At 40.9% G+C, this 24,042-nt stretch overlaps 1 protein-coding gene across 1 annotated transcript in view; it reads right to left on the minus strand.

Moving 5' to 3' along the window:
* Positions 1-6,391: 6,391 nt before the first annotated feature.
* The window catches only part of KCMF1 (potassium channel modulatory factor 1), a 44,622-nt gene continuing 26,971 nt past the window's right edge, over positions 6,392-24,042 (minus strand). The window contains exons 3-7 of the mRNA XM_086868222.1: positions 19,011-19,150; positions 12,451-12,552; positions 10,339-10,513; positions 7,945-8,227; positions 6,392-7,021 (exon numbers count right to left, since the gene is read on the minus strand). Coding sequence (XP_086724348.1) covers positions 6,760-7,021; positions 7,945-8,227; positions 10,339-10,513; positions 12,451-12,552; positions 19,011-19,150 — 962 coding nt within the window. The 3' untranslated portion in view covers positions 6,392-6,759. The remainder of the gene's footprint in view (positions 7,022-7,944; positions 8,228-10,338; positions 10,514-12,450; positions 12,553-19,010; positions 19,151-24,042) is intronic.

A 24,042-nucleotide genomic window follows, 5' to 3' on the forward strand; every position in this document is an offset into this window, starting at 1 on the left:
TGCTGCTTGAGGTGCATGCCATGGTTTGCTTCTCCAAGGGTCAAGGCTGAATGACCGAAGTAAGAAAATTTCCCCTTGCCAATGGAAGCTTTAGAACGGATGTCACAAATGGTGGGGAAAAGAGACAGAAACAACTGTCCTTCCATCCTGCACTGCTGAGCAGCTCTGGCATCTGGGGAAGGAGGAGGCCTGGGTTGGTCTCAGAATGGGCAAATGCTGATCTTTGTGTAAGAGAAGGCAACAGCCTCGGGGAGATACTGAGCCCATGAGTGTTGTGTGTGAGGTTCAGAGCGACGTGCAAAGACCCTGGCACAGCCTTTCAGGGGCTGCTCTGTAAAAGGAATAGGATCAGAAAGGGGAGGGTGCCCTGGTGGCAGCACTGCCAGCCTGAAGTGTTTACTGTCTGGGAAGAGTGGAGAGCCCCAGAGGTGGTGGCCAGTTTCCTCCTGCACCACAGGCAGTCGACGGTGGAAGCAGAAAAGCTGCCAGAGCCTCGCTTCTAGCTGCTTGTGATTCACTGTGGTCCTCTGCCCTCCTCAGTCCCACCTGTCACTCCATCTTTGGCATGATTTGGCATGCCTCTGATTATTCCCTGTCCCTTTGTTTGCCTCATTACTACCCTCTCCTAACTTTTGCTATACATCTTTTTCCTTTCTCAGCTGAGACCCACGTTGGTATCCCTCATGCTGGCCTCCATGGCCCACTCTCTGCTGTGCTCACTGACAACTCTTTCAAGGCCGTGACTTGTGCTCCACATGGTGTTGGGGGATTGTACCCCTGGCTCCCTGCTTCACACTGCCCCTCCACAGGTGCTGGCCTAGCATGGAGGATGCAGCTCCGTGGATTCCCTTCCAGTGGTACCTCCTCCACACACACAGCTGCAGGGCCCTCCTTTTACCACCATCCCACGAGTGTGATTTCATTGCATTAGATGTTGCAGGAGGTGGCAGCCAGTACCAGTTAAAAAGTGTGGTGGAAACACTCCAGAGGCTGCACCATTCCCCCCTACAGTTCCCCTTTTCTACTCTTTTTGTCCACAGATAACTTTAGAGCACCTATATACTGCGCATGTTCATAAACACTGCAAATAAATCCTTATGCTTACTGGCCTGTCTCAAGACACTTTGCTCTTCCTTGGGAGCAAAAACAAGTGAACAGCCCCAAAACAGCAAAGTACCCACGTGGCAAAACAGGCTGACCAGACGTGAAGGTCAGCTGTGGCAGGGAAAAGAAGATTAAGTGATGTAACTAGAAAACCTTTACACAGTGAATGCACACACTGCTTCCCTGGTTTAGGGCTGAGAGTCCCAAGAGGCAGTGGAGCCTTTCTGCCTCCTGGGACTTCCTGTTGGTAGCAGGAAATGGCCTTTAGTCCTCCACAACAGTCAAATGTCTCAAAGCTGCAGCTGTGCACACATCTGGATGTTTGGATTCTGCACCAGACTATGCTGTCCACAAACTTAACAGGGACCACAACTCCATGCCGAGATGGAAGCCCAATCTGAGCAAAGGGCAAAGAATGGAAATTCCCCCAAACCCCAGTGCCAGGGAATTGATCAAGGCAGTCATAAGTAAAACACGAGGTGGATGTGTTTTCACTGTATTACATATACAAGAGCTGTTCTTTGTATTTGACACAGACATAAGAGAGGTTCCAAAAACCAACCAGACTCTTATTAAAGCAGAAGTTACAGAAAGATCACACTGATAATCTAAAAAGCTTTCCAAGGACTCCGCTGTTTCCACGTTTTCCCAACTACTTTAAAATACAAAATACTGGAATGGGATATATGGGTACGGCTTCCTGTCTGCCCCAGTCCCAACAACGGCTCTGAGGCAGCCCTCAGCAGAATGGAACCTGGCAGTGTCCGAGCTGCCCACGCAGCAAAGGACACAACGGGCTGGGGAGCACCAACAGTGATAACGGGTGTACACCTGACAGGACAGCACACACAGAGCGCACACACAGAGCACACACAGACCTCACACACAGAGCACACACACACACACACAGAGCACACACACACACACAGAGCACACACACACACACACACACAGAGCACACACACAGCGCACACACACACACAGAGCACACACACACACACAGAGCGCGCACACACAGACACACACAGACACACACACACAGACACACACAGACACACACACACAGAGCACACACACACAGAGCACACACACACAGAGCACACACAGAGCACACACACAGAGCACACACACACACACAGAGCACACACACACACACAGAGCACACACAGAGCACACACACACACACAGAGCACACACACAGACACACACAGACACACACACACAGACACACACACAGAGCACACACAGACACACACACAGAGCGCACACACACAGAGCACACATACACAGACACACACAGACACACACACACAGAGCACACACACAGAGCACACACACACACACACAGAGCACACACACACACAGAGCACACACACACACACAGAGCACACACAGAGCACACACACAGACACACACAGACACACACACACACACAGAGCACACACACACAGAGCACACACAGAGCACACACACACACACACAGAGCACACACACACACAGAGCACACACACACACACACACACACAGACACACACACACACAGACACACACACAGAGCACACACACACACAGAGCACACACACACACACACACACACAGAGCACACACACACACAGAGCACACACACAGACACACACAGACACACACACAGAGCACACACACACAGACACACACACACACACACAGCGCACACACACACAGAGCACACACACAGACACACACAGACACACACACAGAGCACACACACACAGACACACACACACACACACAGCGCACACACACACAGAGCACACAAACACAGAGCACACACACAGAGCACACAGAATGCACACACAGCACATCAACTTTGACCTGGCTGTGGTTGGGCATGTCTTCACTCTGCACGTGCACAATTACGGTCTCCTTGAGCTTTTCGGTAACACTCCCTGTTCCCAGGAATTTGTTGCCCAACAAACTCATTTTCTAATGAATAGCCTTGTAAACTTTTTTTTGTCTGAATCACAGCTGGAGTGAAACAACATCGTTACTGGACTTTTGAGGAAGATTACTGACCTGGACTGAGTCCAGGATGGGAGACTAAAGCGAGCATCTCACCACACTCTGAATGGGGTCCCACGGGAGGCCCTCTGAGGTCCCAGGTCCCCAGAGGCTGTGCCAGCACCTCCCTTGGAGCAGGATGTGCCTCTGGGTGCTCATCAACCCTCAGGTTTGGGAACCCAGAGGAGTTTTGTCAAAAACTGACAGCGGAGCCTGGGCTGGTACCCCCTCCTTGAGGCTGAAGCCTTTGCCCAGTGAGATGTAAAGGCATCCAGCGTGTGAATTTCACCCAGCTCCGGGGCAGCTTTAAACAGGTGCTTTGTAGGCATGCACACACACGATTATTTGAATATATACATGTCTTTGTCAACCTTCAACACTTTGTGGCAAGTGTATCATCAATGTAGATTCAAAATTCAGTTACTCTTGTGGTATTGGAGAACCTTACAGAGCCATTCTGTAAGAGTTAAATCAGTCAATGATTAAGTGCTGCCAAATCCTTGAGACATAAATCACTGAGCAGTTCCAAGGGTAGGTTTGGCAAGGGGTCCAATGTGAACCTTGTGACTCAGTGCAGGGGGTGTCCCTTCCCCCTCTGCACCCTAACATTCTCCACCCTCACCCTTTGCATCCCCAGTCTGTGTTGTGTGGCACTCCAAGCTGATTCTAATCCAGTTCTCCTTTGTGTGCTTTATCTGTGTGGTAATAGGGCAAACCTCACCCTAGAACTTAGTCATGCTTTCACAAATCTGTAATAAAACTTCTTTTGCTGATACTGTTGGAAATGTTTCTTCACATGACCTTGACCACTCAGTCACAGGGGTCCCTGCACTCCCAGAACTGTGCAAGTGCAGAGCACTAAGGGTCCTGTTCTGGGAAGGGCGTTGTCCACTGAGTGTTGGGATGTGGTCTTAGGGTGATTTTTTTGTTGTTGTTTTGTGGGTTTTTTTTTTTTCCTTTCTCACATGGAAAAGGCAGTAACCCCCTGTGGGATTCCCCTTCAAACTGAAGGAGGCTGTAGTCATTGCAGCCCAATGCACCCTGAAAATAAATCTTCTGGAAATACCCCCGAAATTACTACCTTGGCAAAGCTTCCTCTAAAATAAGGAAAAACACTCCATTGCAAATAGGACTTTTGGCAGACTACTGGAACACCTTCCTAGTAGCCATTTCATGTTCTTTCTACACCTAAAAATAATAATAATAATAATAAAAAAGGTCAAACATCCTCCCAAACCACTGAAGACTTGTACAAGTTAACATGATGCCCAAGGATACTTGTCCAAGAATACTTTTAAATCCAAGCCAGCATGTATTCAGCCTCTAAACAAACCTGCATAGCATTAGTTTGCACCCATTCCAGTCAAGTGTGGTGGTGTCTGGAATTTGGGCAACGTAAGAGACCAGCCTAAACCAATACAAAACAAGAGCACACTGAGAAGAGCCTGTTTTAAATGCACCTTGGTCTATGCAGCCTTCAATTCACCTACCTGTGAAGAGCTTAGGATTACATACTTCAGCACCTGCCAAAGCATTTGGTTTCAAAAGTTATTTATATAAACCACCCAGGATGGCTACACAAAATGAGTTTGTGTTGGATGATACTGTTAGAATTAAAGGCAGATGCAGAAATTTCTGGAACAAAACTGTCTGGAAAATACATTAAAGCCAAAGAGAATCAACTGAACAACAGTCTTGAAAATGCTTTATTGAACCGTGTGTCTTATTGTAATGTGCAGAAGATGTGTTTGAAAAACTACAGCTTGAAAAATTTTTGAAAGTCTTCAACAATCAATAAAAAAGTCCCCTAGTGGGGGTAACTCTCAGGGTAACCAGAGGCTGCATGTAAAGTTTTCTGTTGCAGAGACTCAAAAAAAAAAAGAGAAAAAAAACCCCAAACAAAGCTAATGCTGTTCTACGTGAAAACAATCAAGATGTGATGATCAAAAAAAAAAAAAAAAAAGAGAGGAAGGAACTTAAACTTCAGTCTATGGGGTTGTTTTTGTCCTGCTGTTATTTTGGATTAGCATACATGTAACAGTTCTGCAGAGAACACCACATGGTGTCCACGTCATTACGTTTAACTCTACAATGCTGCTGAGATGAGAGGATACAGAGAAAGAGAGAGGGGGTGAGGTGAGAGATCTGGAAAGACATCATTATGATATAAGCCTAGTTTAAATTTTCATCAGAAGCTGTGTGCACTTTTGTTTTTATAATCTAACTTTACATTCAAAAAAATCCTACCAAAAAAACCCAACCAACCAAAAACCCAAAACAACAACCAAAAAACCAAACCCACTAAAAGAAAAAAAAAAAAAAGAAAAAAAAACCAAAGCCAAGACCAAATATACCCCTTCTGTCCTTGCTCTGGGGCTGTTATAAATTTCTATGCACAAGAACACCATACTCTTTTTTTTTCAAAACCAGCTGAATTAACAGTATAGGCATGTAGGTGGCATGATTCAACTAAAAGGCTTTTTTCCAATTTTTTTTATATCAGCAAAAAATAACTGAAAGAAACAATAAATAAAAGGTGCTAAAGTTCGCATTAAGAATTTCTTGTAATATACTGACAGTCTGGGAATCCAAATCCTCAAGCTCTCCTGATACTGCCAGGTCTCTGCAAACTATCAAGCAAATACATAAATAACTCAAAATATGACTGAGGCTGTGAAAGGCTTTTAAACTAAGACAATAGGATCCAGGTTAACTTTTTTTTTTTAAAGGAACACAGTGAATATATGAATTGTCTACACCTGAATAAAACATATTTAACAATTAAAAAATTTTAACAACCACAACAAAGAAAAACTTTAAACAAAAGTGAACATCATTTGATTTTAGGGCACACAGAAGCCCCTCTTGCAGTAGCTTCCAGCAGTGGCCTTACTGTTGTGTCTCCTACAAATGCATAAAATGAAGTTTAACTCCACATTGAGGTGACAGCTGAGAGGGCAAGATAATGGTCACATTCAGCAAAATGCCACACCCTGGTCTGGACAATGTATCCCACTGCAGAGTTTCCATCCTGTGCAGAAACAGCACATGAAGATGTCATTCTGTCACATATTATTAAAAAGCTACTACTTTGTGGCCACAAACTGCTACTCAGCACTAACCTTTTTCATCACCTAACCTTTGAATAATGGGGAAGCTTTGTGTTTTATAGATTTACTCCTTGTATTTAAGTTTTTAAATGACAAGGTCACTAAAACTCATGCACGCTGCAAAAAACGTCATGCAGTAGTTAAGGTAAACCATCCAAGCAGTTTTTATTCATTAATATTCATAAATACACACAGCAGCTTCATTAGAGATTTTTCATTTTTTTTCCTCTTCAGTTTGAATGTGGAGTATTAGGAGAGCCTTTTGCATGTCAAGGTACAGGAGACAGAGCATTCTGCTCTGCAACCTACATTTACCTGCTAGAAGTAAAAATTAGTTAAGTGGAAATGATTATCATATATATCTTTTCTCTCTTTCTTTTGAATGTACACAATGTAACAAGAGTGACAGACCTGAAATTACAATCACCAAAACAAACCCAAGATAGTTGTTGTCCACTTTCATTGGCAAATACAGCACAGAGGACATTGTCTGCAAAGTGGGATGTCATCAAAGAGGAGGTGGAGGAGGCTCATTTCCTTTATTACTCTCTTTTAAATTTAGGTTTTCTAAAGCAACATCTAGAGGCATAATATCTACACAGCCCATAGCACCAAAATCTGCAATCTCCCCCCGCTCATCCTCATCTGAGGAGGAACTTTCTTCCTGCATCAAGGTGGACAGTAGAAGCTCCTGAACAAACAGGCTGCAGTCTGCCCGTTCGCTCTCCATTGACTGACGCTCTGCTTCTGACATCTTCGGATCATTCAACCTGTGCAGCAGCAAGGGAAGAGAAGACAGAGAGTTGCTGAAAGCTCATTTCACCGGGGACACCACTGACAGGCTGAGATGTGCTCAGAAACTGCTCCTTTCAGGACACTTACCTGCCCTTCAACACGTCCAGTGCTTCAGTGCAACAGGTATGCATTTAACAACCCACCCCTTCCCTGCTGCTGCAACAGCATTCACAGCAGAGCTCAACATCAAAAAAACATCAAAAACTGTTCATGAGGTTTCCTGCTATTCAAGGAGTCTCTTAGGGAGGGCTGGTGCCATTTCCTGGACGTGCAATTATATGCCTCCTTTGTTTCCACATCAACTTCTAAGTTTGCACTGGCCACAAAACACATCACTGCATGTATAAAGCCTATGCATGGATTACAGAATGTAATTCACTTCTCCTAAGGTACAATGTATGTCCTGATAATGGCAAGGGACTTGCTCACTCCAACTCTGAAAGTCACAGTCTCTGACACTTGTGGGTGCTTTGGTTCTCAAGTGAACTTGTGACTGAAAGGCATCACATGGCATTATTATTTTGAACTTAGATAAAAATGGATTTGATTCAAATTCAGGCACAGGAGCTGTTAAAATTACCACACTCTTTCACAAGACCAGACAAACAAAAGTATGCTTGCAGAGGGTGTGGCAAGGGAGATGTGGAAAATATTTTTATGTCAGGTCCATGGTCAGTGTTCTAGAAGAACTGAGGTGACACAGGAGGTGAATCCTCTTTTAAATAATCCTGGGGTCCAACTATAATTTCTAAACTAGGTAAGTACTCCTAATTAAGTAATTAATGCCATCCTAAATGCCTGACTCTAAACATATAAGCTTCATCAAGCTCTCTATCTCCACTAGAACTAGGGTACATTTGTAAGAGGTAAATACAACTAAATGCATGGAACAAATTACCTTGTCAGAAGGAACTGGGAATTCTGGATAGTCTGCTGACTGTTTTCTGTGTTAGATGTGTTGGTTGTTGTTGTAGATTGTGTCATAGTGGTGTTGACATTGATCGTGTTGGTGCGTCTGGTTGCATTGCGTGCAGTCTCCAGTTGCTGTCTTGCTGCCTGTGCATGTTGTCGTTCCAGCTGCAGTTGCATCTGCAGCTGCTGTAATTGAGAAGCAGAAGGGCCAGAGGAGTTGAGCTGTCCTCCTGCAGAACGCCTCACACCTGATAGCTGGGATAAAAGCTCTGCCAGAGAAGAGAAAGCTTCTATGACTTAAGATCTTAAAAGAGCATTACACAGTAGAATAAATACACCCTGAATTCCAGTGCATCAATTCAATTTTTTTCAACTAACATCAAAACCCACAAATCCTCACAGAAGACTGTGAAGCTTAATGCCCATCGAGATTAAGACTAATTGATGTAGATTTAGTCCAAATAACAAGACGAGCTTTAAAGTCTCAACAATAATGGGAGAGTCAATCTACAGGCAGACTGGCAAAAGTTGTGCTCTGCAGCCACTCTGAAACTTGAAGTCAAGATAGCCACTGACTAAGAAACTTTATTTTGGCTTTGGATGGTTACTTTTTTTCCCTTTCAACAAGTGCTTCCTCAAAACACAAGTTTCATCTTCCCAATTATCCCAGAGGGAAGCTGTGCTGCAGCAAAGAGAGAAATACTGTACCATTGCTTCAAACATTCAATAAAAGAAATTTAGTTAAGAAAACATATCAAATCACTGCTTCACATCAAAAGCATTCTGTATGAATTCTTATTTCTGCCATAAGCATGGAGAAGGCCTAGCAACTAAAAACCCCCTTTAAGTCTTCCAACTCAGAAGGATGGAACGCTCCTTGCAAACTTTATCCACAAAGATTTTTTTTAAATAATTATTAGCAGTGAGTTACTGCTCAGTGCATCACTGCAGAATCTCTCTGACACCCTGTGCAGGAGGTACGTCTTATCTCAGAGAGCTGCTGCAGTTGATGCAATGACAGAGGAAGCAGAGGACACTCCTGGCTCCTGCCCCTCTCCTCTACATTACAAAGTTACTATATAAGTCATGACAATTTTTCTTCCATTGCATTAACAAAACATAATCATTCTAAAGCAAGCTGTTTTTGAAGGAACAAAGCAAAATATGAACTAGAGAGGTTGAGTAATTTTCACCAACACTGAGCAGCACCAAAATTAAGTAAACTTTAATTACTAGAGAATGCCACAAGGAGGGAAAAAACATTTAAACAAAATAACGGATGCTATAAATGTTAAATAGAAAAATTACTGTGGTCTTTCCTATCAATTACGCCAGTAAGAAGGCAGATATGTTAAACTCACTGGCAAGATTAAGATATATTTATTCTCACCGTAAGCTAAAGCTTGGAATATAGGGAAGCAGTATTTTGGAAAGAGGTGTAAACTCAAAACAGTCCTGAAACAAGACAGACACCTAGTTCAGTCTGCTGTAAATGCAGAAACACATCTTCCACCAAAAGAGAATAGATGCAGAAGAATGACATTTTATCCCACATTTAAGGCTGCTAAGTAGGAAGGTCCTGAAATGCTGAAAACAAACTTCAGCAGTCACCTCACATTTTAAACGAGCTGAGGCAGCTGCCCTGGCAAAAGAAAGAGGATGTCCTGCACTGGAAGCTTCAAGAACATCCTCCCTCCTCTCGGAACAAACTCACCTGTGACCTCTCGTTTTTTTTTCTTTTGATGGGCTACTTCTTCATAGCTAATTTAATGAGTTACATCAGGTCACACCCGGCCAGCAGAGCACCAGAGCCGGCCGAAGGCAGGCAAAGGGAATCATGATTAAGGAAGGCTGTGGATCCACAGCTCCCCTTCCAAGGGCAATACCTCATTAAGCCAGATTGCTGGCTACCTCCCCCTGAAGTCACAGCCTGATAGCAGCAAGCTCCAGTTGGAGCACTGTGTCTACTTTGCATCTAAAGCAAAGGTGGATGTGTGGCAGACATTCTGAGGTTTTCCTGACATATTGGTATGGTCAAAGACCTTGGCATCAAAATGTTTAGACTTCCCCCTAGACCAAACCGTATTTGTTTTCAGAATTGTCTTCAGTCTCTATTTATTCTTCCTTGTAAAAAAAGGTTATTTACACATCAAAGCTAAAAATAGAACAAACAAGTTATTTCAGGGAATCCTAAAAACACAGCCCATTTTCTGATGTTCACAGTAAGAACACCCTTTCCCTCTTCAGCTGCTCTGTGGTATGTCATGCCTGTACACGCAGCTTCACACCAACACAGGGCAGGGCAACTCCTATCATCTTGCATTCTCCTTCCTCTGTGGAAGGAGGAGAGTGGGGTAAAATTTGTGGTTATAGCTCTTACCAGCTATAGGATCCATGGCTTCTCTATTGCTTGGAGAATACGAACTCTGAGAAGACGAAAGCCCACCAGGGGAACTGGTAGTAAAGTGCATGTTTGATCTACGAGCACGGGGCCCTCCCAAACCCCGGCCTGGGTGGAACATCCTACGTACATGCCGAACGCCACTGGATTCATCGTAGACAAGGAGTTAAGAAAACAGAACTGTTTGGCATTGAGTGTTAAACGACCATTAAAGGACATTCCATGGGTCAAATACTCAGGTGTTCTGAGCACAGTACACTTTGATTCATAAAGTAACAATTCAATTTCTGAAACAAAGCTAAGGTACACTGCAGCTATGCTAGAGGTCAGACTTACTGACCTGGTAACCTTTTTTTTTAAATCAAATTTTTCTATAAAACCCACTCAAATCCATGTTCAGCCAAGTTTACTACTGAGGCAGATTTCAGTTCTCCCTTTCCAATTCTTACATTAAGTATCAAATACAATAAAAATGTTTACTGCAAGTTATTTTTCCCATCAGAATAATTACCAAATTCCTTTTGACTTCTGTACTTCATGCTTTTATCCAAGAAATTTCATCACTTCAGTCCCAATGAAATTGCAGATTTCTGGAGTATTCAGCACATCCATCACATCCCTTTGTTTCACCTTTCTTCCTAGAGCCCAAGAAATATTACCAATTCCAGAAGGACAACGATGCCTTTCATTTTCTCCCACTTCCCCCTCTCAGATGCTTGTATTCTGTGCCTTTTTTTCAATAGATTCTCATATAAATTCTGAAGTAATCAACAAATTTAAAGATTATTTTTGTCATAAATTTGTTAACATTCATTCCTCCAAAACAGTCCAGATAAGGCTTCTTCTTAAAAATCAATCACTAGTACGACTCACTGGTGAAAAATGAAATAGCATAGGCTTTAATATTTTATTTTAGTGTTACTATAATTTAGCTTAGATCTCCATCTCCTGTGTTTTTCATTTTTATAGTAGTATGGTTACCACTCATATAGTATCAATTTCTGTGTAAGGGTAGCATCCAATGTACTTTTCATAAATCACAGTTAGGAGGCAGAAACTCGTGATGTCATGGTGATAAAGAACTTGACTTCCCATGGCAAGAGAGAGCTTCTGGCCATTACGAGAAGACTTTACAGAACATTTGCTTCTTTCAAAACTGTTGGTTACGCTACAGTGTAAAACTTAACATCTAGAGTGTAAGAGGAAAACCTCCCCAGCACAGAACACACTTTGCTTAGTACAGAGCATCTTGCACTTCTGAGCATGCAAATTTTGGATGCTGCTGGAGACGAGTTGCTAAATTAGATGGACTAGTGACCTTATGTAGTTTGGCAAGCTTTTCATAACTAAACATGTTGGAACAGGACAGTATCTGGGGATTTTTCAAAGAGACACAGGACTCTGGGGTAACTTTCCCAATTGCAATTAAAGTGTTTTGAGATATTTCTGTACTTGAAATATTCCTATATTTGAAATATTCCAATAACAAGTATGAAAAAGTCCCAATCATTCCAGCTCTTCAGCCATCAAGCATAGATAAATGTCCGTAACTGGCTGCTAAGGTAACTGAAGGACAACATCTGATTTCCCAGAAAATCTGAAGTTTTTCTGAGTTGTATTACAAAATGTCAGTAACACTACAAAACTATGTTTTTATAAGATTGTGTTAAAAGTAGTTAAGCAAGTTTACAATCTTTTGTTACAAGCAGCTATGCTTGAGTCATCTTGATGTCATAAATATATACAGCAGTGAATCTTCACACATGAAACATGAAGCACCGAGAGTAATTATGAGGCAGGATAAAACATAGTACGAGTAGGAAAAAACCTCACTATTCCAAAATCCTTTAAAATGTTTCTGCTGTTAGAGCAAAAAACACTCTCAAGTATACCTACCAGTCTGTGCACAGTCTGACAACCACATTTTTTTAAATGAGCAGATGAACGTCTTTATTTTTGACATACATATCTTTAGCAACCTAAGTTCCAGGAAATCCAGAATATGACCCTTTCACTACAAAAATCAAACCAAGTCACCATGACTACTATGTGAAACAGTCTAGCCTCTTTGCCTCAAATTGGAAAGGATATTAAATCTCTAGGAGCTCTGTGTTCCAGTGTAAGATGAGCTGCAAAGTCATCTGTTACGTGATTCGGATCCCCTCCAGGTAATGCTGCACATATTGGACAAATCTGAAACGACAAAGCAAGGAAAAACCCAACTTGGTAAGTATCACAAGAAATAGAACTTGTATCAAGTCAATCATTAGATTTTGGTTCTTGTGCTTTAAAATCACATTTTGGTATTCACAAACACCTGGATACCAATGTATTCAATAAATTCAGAAAACTTACTGAAGTGCAGACATTCATTTAGTCATCTTTTACTTTATGAATTTCAAAAATCTATGAAAACCAGAGCTAGGGTTCTCAAAATCAATTTGCAAGGTCTTGAAAATTAGTATTTTTTCATGCTGATTCTGTCACAGACAGTAGAGTCGAATCATACAGGAATATTATTTGCCTGCTTGACACTCATCCCAGCACAGGAATCAGAATGAAACTGCCCTTATTTGCTAAGTATCAAGCTGAGACCATCCCACCCAGGCAGTGCACATTTGGCAGAGAAGGGCTGGTCTTCATACCCTATCCACAACAGTATTTTGAGAACAGGTGCTGAGGTTTCTCTTTGGTTTTGGATTTTTTTTCCCCCAACTTCAGTTTTTGCCTGGTGGGTTTTGTTTGTTAAACCAAAATACAGTTAACAAAGCAGGCAAACATTACCACTACTATTGCCATAATTACGACTTGTTCTTTGAATGACTCCACCAACAGCCATCTTCCAGTGTTCTTTCATTTTTCCTGTGTATGCTTAAGCTGTTGAATGAAGACCATGAGCATTAAGAACACCTGTATAAAAGAGCACACATCTGTTGTACTCTCATGGAGGTGAGAACAGGGTCTTGAAATAAATTTACTGTAAAATCTCAACTGCTTTTGACAGGAACTGCTGCATCTCATTCATCTTTAATTTCAATGGTCAGTTCTGAAAAGAAAACCAGGCATTTTAAAAGCTTTTTGCTACAACTCCTTCCTTCTTATTTTCAATCTTCAACATTTCTCTCCACTACAGAAGCCAAGCAAATTTACTATAGGGCAATGTATCACAACATAATCTAATAAATACTCGGCTATGCCAGCATATCATATAGCTACCCTGTAGGGATATAGAAATGGATGTGTGTTAGACAGATGGTTCTGAATTCCCTAAACTTCATTACAATGGCTTAATTTTCAAATACCAAGAGAACACAATACTTTCAAAGCAATCTTCTTTCATTTAAGCTGCTCTGAGGAAGCAGAAACCCAACCTAAGAAGAACAACCAACTCCTGAAAGCAGGAATCACCAGAAAGTTCTTTGTTAAGGTGACAAAGGTGTTATGAACTGCATATATTTGTGAATATAAATATACTCAGACCTCAGAAAAACATCAATTAAGAAAAGGTTATAACAAATATTGAGTAAGAAGGAACCAGAGTATCGCAACCCTAAGGATCAACTGAACTTTCAAGAACTCTCAACTAGGGGAAGTTACTTAAGTACTGTTATGCACAAACAACAATTTAGTTAAGCTCAAGCTCTGTCAGAGTCACAACAAAGACTGCTGGATCCCTGATTAAGTGTGACACAGCTAAAATCCTTGTTAATTATAACATGCATGAATAAATGGTGCAGACAAAAGGCAAATGACGTCAACACCTTTTCTTGAATTTATGAGCATTTGTATTAAGAAATCACCATGCAACCCTGAATGATGACTCTAAAGGCCTAAGTCAATCCCATTCACAGAACATTTGCCGGTTTCCAGAACTGTGCTTATATTATCACTACTTCCCCACTTACATACAAAGTAACCACTTTAAGTGACAGCACTTCTGTAACCTCAACAAGAGTCACTGGGATTTGAGGATGAAGATTGAGACATTGAGACTGTCTCAGATTGTCCATTTCATTACTGCAAAAAGCTCTCCCCAGTTTTATCATTGAAGTATTGACAACCTAGTTTCATCTACAACCTACAATTCATCTACAATGAGCCTAGTTACTGCCTCCCAAAGGTGAGAAAGCTGCTGCAGTGCAATGTAGTAGCAGAAAATTTACATCCCTGTTATGAAACAAGACTGAAGAGATTGTATTTTATGAAGTTTCCTAAATCTTTTTGTACCTTACTGTGCTAGTAAACTTCTGTTTGAACACTGCATTTTATCTGGACCAGTCCAACTAAGCTGAAACCTCAACACAAACAAAAACAATCTGATTCCCAGATTCCTCTGCCTTCCAATTCTAACCATTGTCCCTGAACATTGTATGGGTAAAGAAATACTGGCTCACTAGAAGAGGAAGAGGGCTCTTTCAACAGGAAGGAAGGCTTATCCTTTAAGTGAGAGAGCAGCTGGGGTTCATCAAAAGCACTATCTGGATGGAAGATGACCTGATGGAGATCTTACATGCTGGAATTAGGAAGAAAACAGGGGATGTTACAGGAGTGGTCTACTATAGGCCACCTGACTATGAGGAACAAACAGATCAGGCACTCCAGAGACATAGAGCAGCTGCCTCACACTTGCAGGACCTGATCCTCGTGGAGCTCTTCCACCACGCCAGTATCTGCTGGAGGGACATACAGTGTGACTGCAATCCAAGAGGCTCCTGGAGTGCACTCAGGGTAACTTCCTCCTCCAAGTGACAAAGGAGCACACGAGGGGAGGTGCTATGTGGGACTTCATAATTAACAACAAGGAGAGGCTCAGTTGGGATGCGACGGTCAAAGAAAGCCTTGACTGCAGTGACCTTGACATGGTGAGTTCAAGATCCTGAGGGCAGGAAAGAAGAGATGAAAAACAAGCTCATGGCCCTGGACCTTAGCAAAGCAAACTTCAGCCTCTTAAAATACCTGCTTGGAGGAGTCCCATGGTGTATAAACCTGGAGAGTAAAGGGGCTTCAAGAAAGTCTCTTGGTACTGAAAGACCACTCCCCCACAAACTTGAGAGTTCTCCATCCCAATGAATATGAAGTTAGGCAAAAATTCCAGGAGGCCTACATGGATGATCAAGATACTCCTGGACATACTCAAACACAAAAAGAAAACATACATAACCCCACATAAGCATTATCTGAGCATCACAGGGCAACGTAAGCAAAGCTGAAGCCCAAATGGAACTGAATCAGGCAAGTTAATGTTCAAGGTTACAAAAAGGTCTTCTAGAAGTGCATAGGAAATAAAGAGCTAACTAGGAAAGATGTAGGCTGATTGCTCAAAAGATGTGAGACCTAGTTACACAGGACACAGAAGAGGCTGAAGTACTGAATACTTCCTTTGCTATGGTCTTTACTGGAAAGACTGGTCTTTAGCAACTCCAGGCCCAAGAGAGCAGGGGTAACATCTGGAGTAGTAAAGACAATCCCCTGCTGGAAGAGGATTACTCTGCAGAATACTTTCATGAACTGGAATGCTTAAACTCACAGGCTGTGATGGGTGTGATGCACCAAGAGGTGCTGAGAGAGCTGGCAGATACTACTGTGAGCTTCCTCTCAACCTTTCAACGATCATGGTGACTGCATGAGGTGCCTGAGGACTGGAGTAAAGCAAATTTCACTCCTATCTTAAAGACAGGCAAGAGGAGGACCTAGGGAACTACAGGCCGGTCAACTTGCTTTGATCCCTGGGAAAGTGAGGAAACTATTGTTAACTATTTTTAGGCACTATTAAAGACAAGAAAATCATCAATAGTTGTCAGCACTGGCTTCACAAAGTGGAAGACACGCTTGACCAGCTTCATAAACCTCAACGCTGAAGTGTGTGGCGTGGTAAATGACTGGAGAGTAAGGGAATTGCCTACCTGAACTTCAAGTAACACCACTGACACTGCCTCTCACAGGATGCTGAAGGGTAAGTTGCTGATGGCTCAGGCTGGATAAGTAGAGAATGGGGTGGAGTGAAAACTGTCTCAGCGGATGGGCTCAGAGGGTGGTGATCAGTGGCAATTCTGCTGATTACACAAAACTAGGAGGAGTGGCTGATATGCTAGGGGGCTGTGCTGCCATTTAGAGTGACCTTAAAAACTGATGAGACAACAGGAACCGCAAAAAGGTGAAGTACGAAGTCTTGCACCTGGGCAGCAATTGCCCCAGGAACCAGCACACACTGGAGGCCAGTCATACAGAACACAGCTTTGCAGCAAAGGACCTGGGGTCCTGGTGGACCATGGGCCAGCAGCATGCTTATGTGGCAAAGAAAGCCAGTGGTGTTCTGGGCTACACTGAACAGAAAGCTGCCAGCATGTCAAGGGTTGTGATCCTTCACCCAGCACCAGAGTGCCCAGCTCTCAGCTCCAAACACAAACACACACTTCAAATAGCTCAGTAAAAGGTTACAAAGAGGAATGGAGGAAAGGCTGAGAAAGATGGAGCTGTTCAGCCTGGAGAAGGGTAGGGTAACAGGGGATGGATCTTAGGAATGTCCATGAATACTTAAAGGGAACCTGAAAGGATGATGGAGCCATGCAGTGACAGGATAAGAGACAATGGGCACAAATTCAAACACAGGAGTTTCTTCATAAACATAAGGAAACACTGAAACATTTTTCACTGAGAGGATCGCCGAGCACAAGTTAACTGGAGAGTTAACTGTGGAGTCACTACTAAAGAACTGTCTGGACATCGTCCTGAGCAACCAGCTGCACGTGATTCTGCTCAAGATGACCTCCAGAGGTCCCCTTCAACCTCATTCAGCCTGTGATTCCTGCCTGCAGATACCTAACACTGTTGTACTTACCAATGCCTGTACTTGACAAAAATCAGCAGAAAGTAAACTTATATGCATCACTCTGAATAAAAAAATGACAGAATTAAACAGATGAATTTTTTTTGCTTATTCTTTGAAAAACTGGAGGCAAAGATATAAATTTATAAATAGTTTAAAATAAAAATTATTCTGTCCCTGTAAAGCTTCCTTACATCCCTAAAAACACATGTCTAAAATAAAACACCTCTTTTGAAGGAGATACTCAAATGACTACAAGCTCAGTATCTAAACATAAGTAATTGTCTGAAAGCCTATAACCACAAACATTTAGGATCCACAGTATTTCCCTCTTTACTAGTCTTGTAGCCCTTCACTATCCCAGTAAGGGTACAGTACCTAAACAATTTTATGTGCATGCATACTAAACACTTATCACAAATGCCGGATTCAAAACTTAGCACAAACAGTAACAATCATATTCAAGGATTAAAATATTGTCCTTTATCATTGTCTGGAACAACAATATAGCAATGCTGCAGACTGATGCATAAAAAGAAAAGCTCCGTGGGGTTTTTTTTTTTTCCCACACGTGTAACTCTTTCAGGATTCACCAGAGTAGCAGCTGTCAAGAATCACAAATTCAGGCCTTACATGTGGGGTTCTAGAAGTCACAACTGTAAGCAAGGGCATGTCAAGTTTAAAAACCAGGATCTGTGAACACTGTGTTAGGAACATATCACTGACATCAAGTGGTGCAAATCAGAACTGCAATACCAAACCACCAAATAAAATAAAGTCATCCAAACACAGAACTTTCAACGGTTGATGCTATGTTTGAAAGTTGCAAAGTTTAAGAAAAATTCAGATTATAAAAATTGCAGCACGTCATTGAGTTAAATAGTATACCACAGTGCAACGGATTGTAAACACTTCCTGTGTTTTTAAGACAGATCGTAACACCTTTGAGTTCCCAAATATGTGATCAAACACTCTTCTGTACCACCCCTTCACCTAAGTTCATTATTAGGTCTGAAGAGTCATTCATTTTCTTCTACAGAATTCTTTGAAAAGCAAGAAAACTGGAAGATCAGAATAGAGAACCTATTTATAACTAATTTCACTCAATGTATTAGTGATGAGTAATCCACTTCAAGCATTACTTTTTTCCAAGGGGTCTAGGGTAAAACAGTTAACCACAGAACAGCACCCTCCATCTCATTCTGCTAAACTGCTAACACCCAGTTTTTCCTGTCCCCAAGGTCAATCAAGATAGTAGGAGTTAACTCCAAAGAGGGTATTTGTGTTGAAACTTGATTAAGAAGTGCATTTTAAATCATATTTAGTGTCCCAATGGTTAGGGATGGGGGAAAAGCCCCTGATTTTTACAGAATAGTTTTTAGAATCCCACTGTATAAGAGGTCCATTAAAAAGTTATTAGAAAACAAACTATCTGCATGTATTCCTCTCTTACAGTTATAAAGACCATCATAGCTGTAAGCTTGAAGAACAATTACACACTAATTTTGAAAAGGGAGACACAGCTAGACTGAATAATTGTGAGAACTTTCTAAATTCTGTCTTGTAGTATAACAATCTCCTAAACATGGCAGCCTTTGTATCAGGACAAAAAACAAAAACTCTAAAAGAAGGAAGCAAGCACATTATATTACGATACCCATAAATCATAAAAGAATTTTGATGTCATTCTCAAATGCAGGTACTTTCTCTTTTGACAAAGCATTTAAATGAATCCATGCTTCAAGAAAGAACGGAAAGACAATTTTTCAGAAATGAGACAATTTAAAATATTTCCACCATGAATGCAAGTTCTGAGGCGTCTTACCACTTCTGTTGATGTTTCTGCATGCTCAGAAGTAACATGTTCTTGAAGAGATGTTTCCGTATAACCCATTTTCCCACAATAAGGACAAGTGAAAGACTGTGGCTGCTCTACAGAGAAAGCTTCTCCACCATAGTACAAGTCTGAAACAGGAAGAGATTAAATAGAAGTTACTTTAAAGCAGTATCACCATAAATTTTGTTCACATCAACTTCTGTTTATAAATGTACTTCACTGTAATCCCTGCTAAATGAATCTGTTTTTTCATTGAAATGGCTATATTCAGGAGGGCTTCAGTTACTGGTGAAAAAAACCAGAGACTACATTTAACTTTCATTAGCACGCATAACTTAGTTTTCTAATCTTCACTGGGAAAAAAAGACTTCCATCATGATGCTGCTGATACTGCCAAGCTTTCACTTTTCCACCACTGTTCTTATGCCACATACAGGGTCAACTATGGTATTTTTCAATCATAAAATGAAATTTTAGAAGATTAACTCTTGATAAAACCTCAAATTTCAAGTAAAATTTACAAGTCCTCGGTGATACCAAATGTGAGTATTTCTGCCATAGTTGAACCACTGTTTTGCAGTAAGTAGTTATGTCTCAAATATATAAAAGTTTGATAGTGAAAAAGGAATCTGACTTCAGGAATCTGACTGGCTTCACCTTTTAGGTGTGTTGAATGTGAGTACTTCTGCACCACAGATAAAAAGTAGGCACTTTTTAAGTTGCCAACATAGAAGTTGCCCAAACTCAGGATGAAAATTTATCAAACCACGCAAGAAAAGAACATCATTCTCTCTCATTCTCTGCAGGTATTTTGCATTTTACAGGAAACATGAATAAACTTCTCATTCATATCAATATACAAAAACAACAACAAAAAAAACCTAAAAAGCCCAACCAAATAAAAAAACCTCTTAAATATCAGATTGCTTAAAAACCTCTACCTATTAAACTCACTGAGAATGAATGAATGTATTTTCAAGTAAGGCAACAGCACCAACCAACTGCACAGCTCAGCAAAAGGCCCAGGGTCACAACCCATCTGGAGAGAGTTGTAAATAGATAAGCACGCACATAGAGGTATCTTTTCCTTAGATACACTGTTAGCTCAATCCAGATAGCAAGAATTTTAGCAGTACATACAGTTCTATCACAGAGGGGGGAAGGTTTGACAAGACTGTCAAATCCTGTGTTGTCCCTTGTTTTCCAAGAATACAAAACAAAACATTTATTCACTAATAAAATAAAAATTGGAGTTCTTTGCAGACTCCTGACTATACACTCTGGCGTGTTCTCCCACTCACACCTACTTCCACATCCATCCCATAATATACAACATACATGAGAATGCCAAACAAATATGACTTCTTCTGGAAAAAGAAATATTAAAAAAAGCATAGAAGTTAAAACTGGCAAATCTAGATATTTTTTCCTTGTAAGTTTATACCTCCCTTCTTTTTTCCTCTTCAACTTTAATCTCTCTTACAATCAAAATATTTTTTCTAATGTGAAATACAGATCACCAGATAAATTTTCCTTTAAATTAAAATCTAAGTTAAAAAAACATAAGGTTGGTAACCAAGTGGTCTCATGAATCTTTGTGTCAGATTTTAGCACTGAAGGTACTGAATGGGTATTTCTCCATCTGTTTTTTTTTCTTTACAAGCACATAAAAAATCCTAAAATTATGAACAGCCATGTCTTTGACTACCAAGGGGTCCTTTGCTAATGAAGTTAATGAAGAATTAGAGAAAATATGGGAAGAAACAAAAACACCATGCCTCCATGCCTGCAGAAAGGAAGCAGCCTACAATTGTATTGCTCTTTTAATTTATAAGTCTATAAGTTCAGAATGCAATGTTCCCATGACCAAAGATTTGTCTCTTCTGACCACAAAGATATCTTTCAGGTATTAAAATTTTGGTTCATTTCAAAGACAAAAGCAAGAGTCCATAATTCTTCAAACTCCTCTAGACCTTTAAAGCCCTCTGTTCAAGATGTCTAGGAAGACAAGTAGAAATATTTAGTAAAAAGTAAAACTAGATTCAGTTGCATACTCCTCTGGGATAAGACTCATGACCCACATTCCTTATCAGTTAGGGCAAGAATACAAAGGAGTAGAAGGATCAGAACACTCTGATGAGGACCCCCAATAGTCATTTATGAAGCCGGTTTTCAAGCACAACAGTGTTTACACATTACAGCTTTTCCTTGGTGGGGAAAAAAAAATTCCAAGAAACAACCTAAATTAAATGTGGAAATGCAATCAAAAATATCAGCAGTTTTGCTTTTTTTATCCATCTATAGCTACAAAAGTTCAGTGTACACTTCATATTAAAATCTAGCACATTCTTAAAGAGTGGTAGGAGGTTAGTGACAAAACAGAGGTATCACAGAATTCTTCAGATAAAAATCAATCTTTCAAAGAGACATTTTCTAACAGCTTGTAGTTTTTGTTAAGACATAATTCTTTACAAGGATACACAGCAGTATGGAATTTTAGTTTCACTTTTCTTCATGTAAGTAATGTAATTTCAATGCAATATATACATACAGATAAAAATGTTGGTATGACACAAGTTGTAGAGCATTTATTTAATCTTCTTCAATGCTTGAAGAAGCCAAATGGTGGCAACACACCACTTAACAAAACCAAGTATACAAGTTCCTGTATCACTTATCAAGCAGCCATATTACCCTCAAAGCTAGTCCTGAGTCCTGTTCCAAACAAACAATGATGCTCAGACTTTTTTTTCACTTTGTGAAAAAAAAATCAAAATCAAACCAAAAACCCACAAAAGTCTCAAGCTGAACTTTGGTGAATCCAGTCAATCCCATACTACACATTAATATGGTACCCATTACCTAACCAGTTCTCTCTGCCTAGAACTGGGCACAAAAGGTGTCAGGATCTTCTGTCACACAACCACCTTAGCTGACAAGTGAAGGCACTTCTGAACCAAGGTAGGTTCTGTACTTCGATGAAAGTAACACAACATGATTTAAGTAACACAATATGATTTTGGTAGGGAATCCTATGAACAATTTGTATTACTGTCTTTGTCAGTATAGCCAGTTTAAAACCATGGGGTAATGGGCAAGCCACATGATTAGACCCTAAAGCATCCTAACATTTTTTAGAAAAAAGGAAAACTAGGAAATTTGCTGTGAAGCTCTCTGACAAACTGATCTACAAAGACCACAAAAGTACAGTGGCTGCCTGGTAAGCACATTCCTGCTCTTTACACAGGCCTATTATAATTCTACTTTTTGACCCCTCTGAAATAAACTAATGGGATTTGTGCATGAAAGGCCACTTCTCATTACATATGAGACTTCATACTTTATTTTAAGCTCTGTCCCTCTTACAGCAGCACATCGCTCTTGGTGTGTGTTGAAGCATTTTGCCGGGTATCTCTTGTGGGGGCTGAGGAACAACAGCACTGCCATTGTTCTGAAGTCCATCTTGCTTCCAAATTAATATGTATAGGTTATTTACTGACTCCTGAAAGATAAATATGGCAACCAGATGGTGCAAGAGTGAACATGCACAGCCAGAAACCACTAGAGCTTTTTACTTGTTTTCAGTGTTCTTATACTGGCTCCTATGCCTGAATCTCAGGGAAAAAAAAAAATCATGTGTCAAACTGACAACAAAAGCTCTTTCAGAGTCCCTGAAAAAGTCCATCTTCTTCCAGTATATTCTGCAACATTATTACAGTACCTAGGAATTCTAAAAACTGAGCGTAACTTTCACGGAGGTAAACAATATGTGACTTTCTCTATGCTGAAAGGATCATCCACGTTGTCAGCTGTCTACCACAAACAACTTGGTTGCACCTTCAGGCAGAGTACTTCAGCGAACTCCCCAGATACCCACATCTAGACAGTCCTGGCTAGAGTGGTGGTCGGATTTAATGGCACAGGGTCCTTATCATCAGTAGCAGATGGATTTTGGGCAAATGATTTGCTGATTCCCCACCATGTGCACTTTTGAAATCAGAAAAATGACAGTGACTTCCTCTGAAGTGCTTGCATCAGTTTTGCAGCAGAAGGATTCCCCACTCTGCTTCCTTTTCCTTGATAAAATACTAGTTTTTTCAGTGGCTGTCCACTTTCCTCCATATCATAAGCACAAACTCTTTAAGTTTACTTCTATTAAAATTCATACTTTTGAAACAAACCTGTCTACAGATAACAGTACTGAACTTTGTCAACAGCCAAGCAAACAACAATTCATACACCTAGTTACACTAACAGCCTTCCAGTTTGTTTCTGGTAATATCTTGCTAACTTAAGAAAATTCTGTCATACATTACAAACACTCTCATTTGACTTCCCACATCACCAGGAAACTACTGAAGACTTTATTAGTTCTGTGCTTGTGCTGGTTTCAGCTGGGATAGAGTTCATTTTCTTCACAGTGTGAAGTACAGGGCTATCTTCTGGATTTGTGTTGAATACAGGGCTGATAATATCAAGATGTTTTTGTTAATGCTGAGCAGGGCTTACAGACAGTCAAGGCCTTTTCTGCTTTTTGCACTGCTACAACAGTGAGGTACCTGGGATGCATGGGAGACTTGGAGGAAACACAGCCAGGACAGGTCACCCCAATTGACCAAAGGGAAATTCTGGATCATGCTCAGGATATAGTGTATGAAGTGGGGAAGAAAGAGGGGACATTTGGGGTGATGTTGTCTTCCCAAGTCACCACAAGGCATAATAATGGGGCCTTGCTCTCCAGGGATGTCTGACCACCTGCATGGCTGTAGGAAGTACTGAATGAATTCCTTGTTTTGCTTTGCTTGTGTGCATAGTTTTTACTTTCCCTATTAAAATGTCTTGAAGACAAGAGTTTTCAGCTTTTACGCTTCCAATGATCTCCCTGATTCTGTGGGTGGGGAGTGAGCAAATGTTTGTGTGGGGCTTGGCTGATGGCTGGGAATAAACCACAATACCACTTAGTTGCCAATTTTACCCTTGAGGTTATTTTCTTCTCAGACATTAACATCCAACCTTGGTG

The sequence above is a fragment of the Cyanistes caeruleus genome, chromosome Z (assembly GCF_971803275.1).
Source record: "Cyanistes caeruleus chromosome Z, bCyaCae1.hap1.1, whole genome shotgun sequence".
In the NCBI taxonomy this organism is placed as follows: domain Eukaryota; kingdom Metazoa; phylum Chordata; class Aves; order Passeriformes; family Paridae; genus Cyanistes; species Cyanistes caeruleus.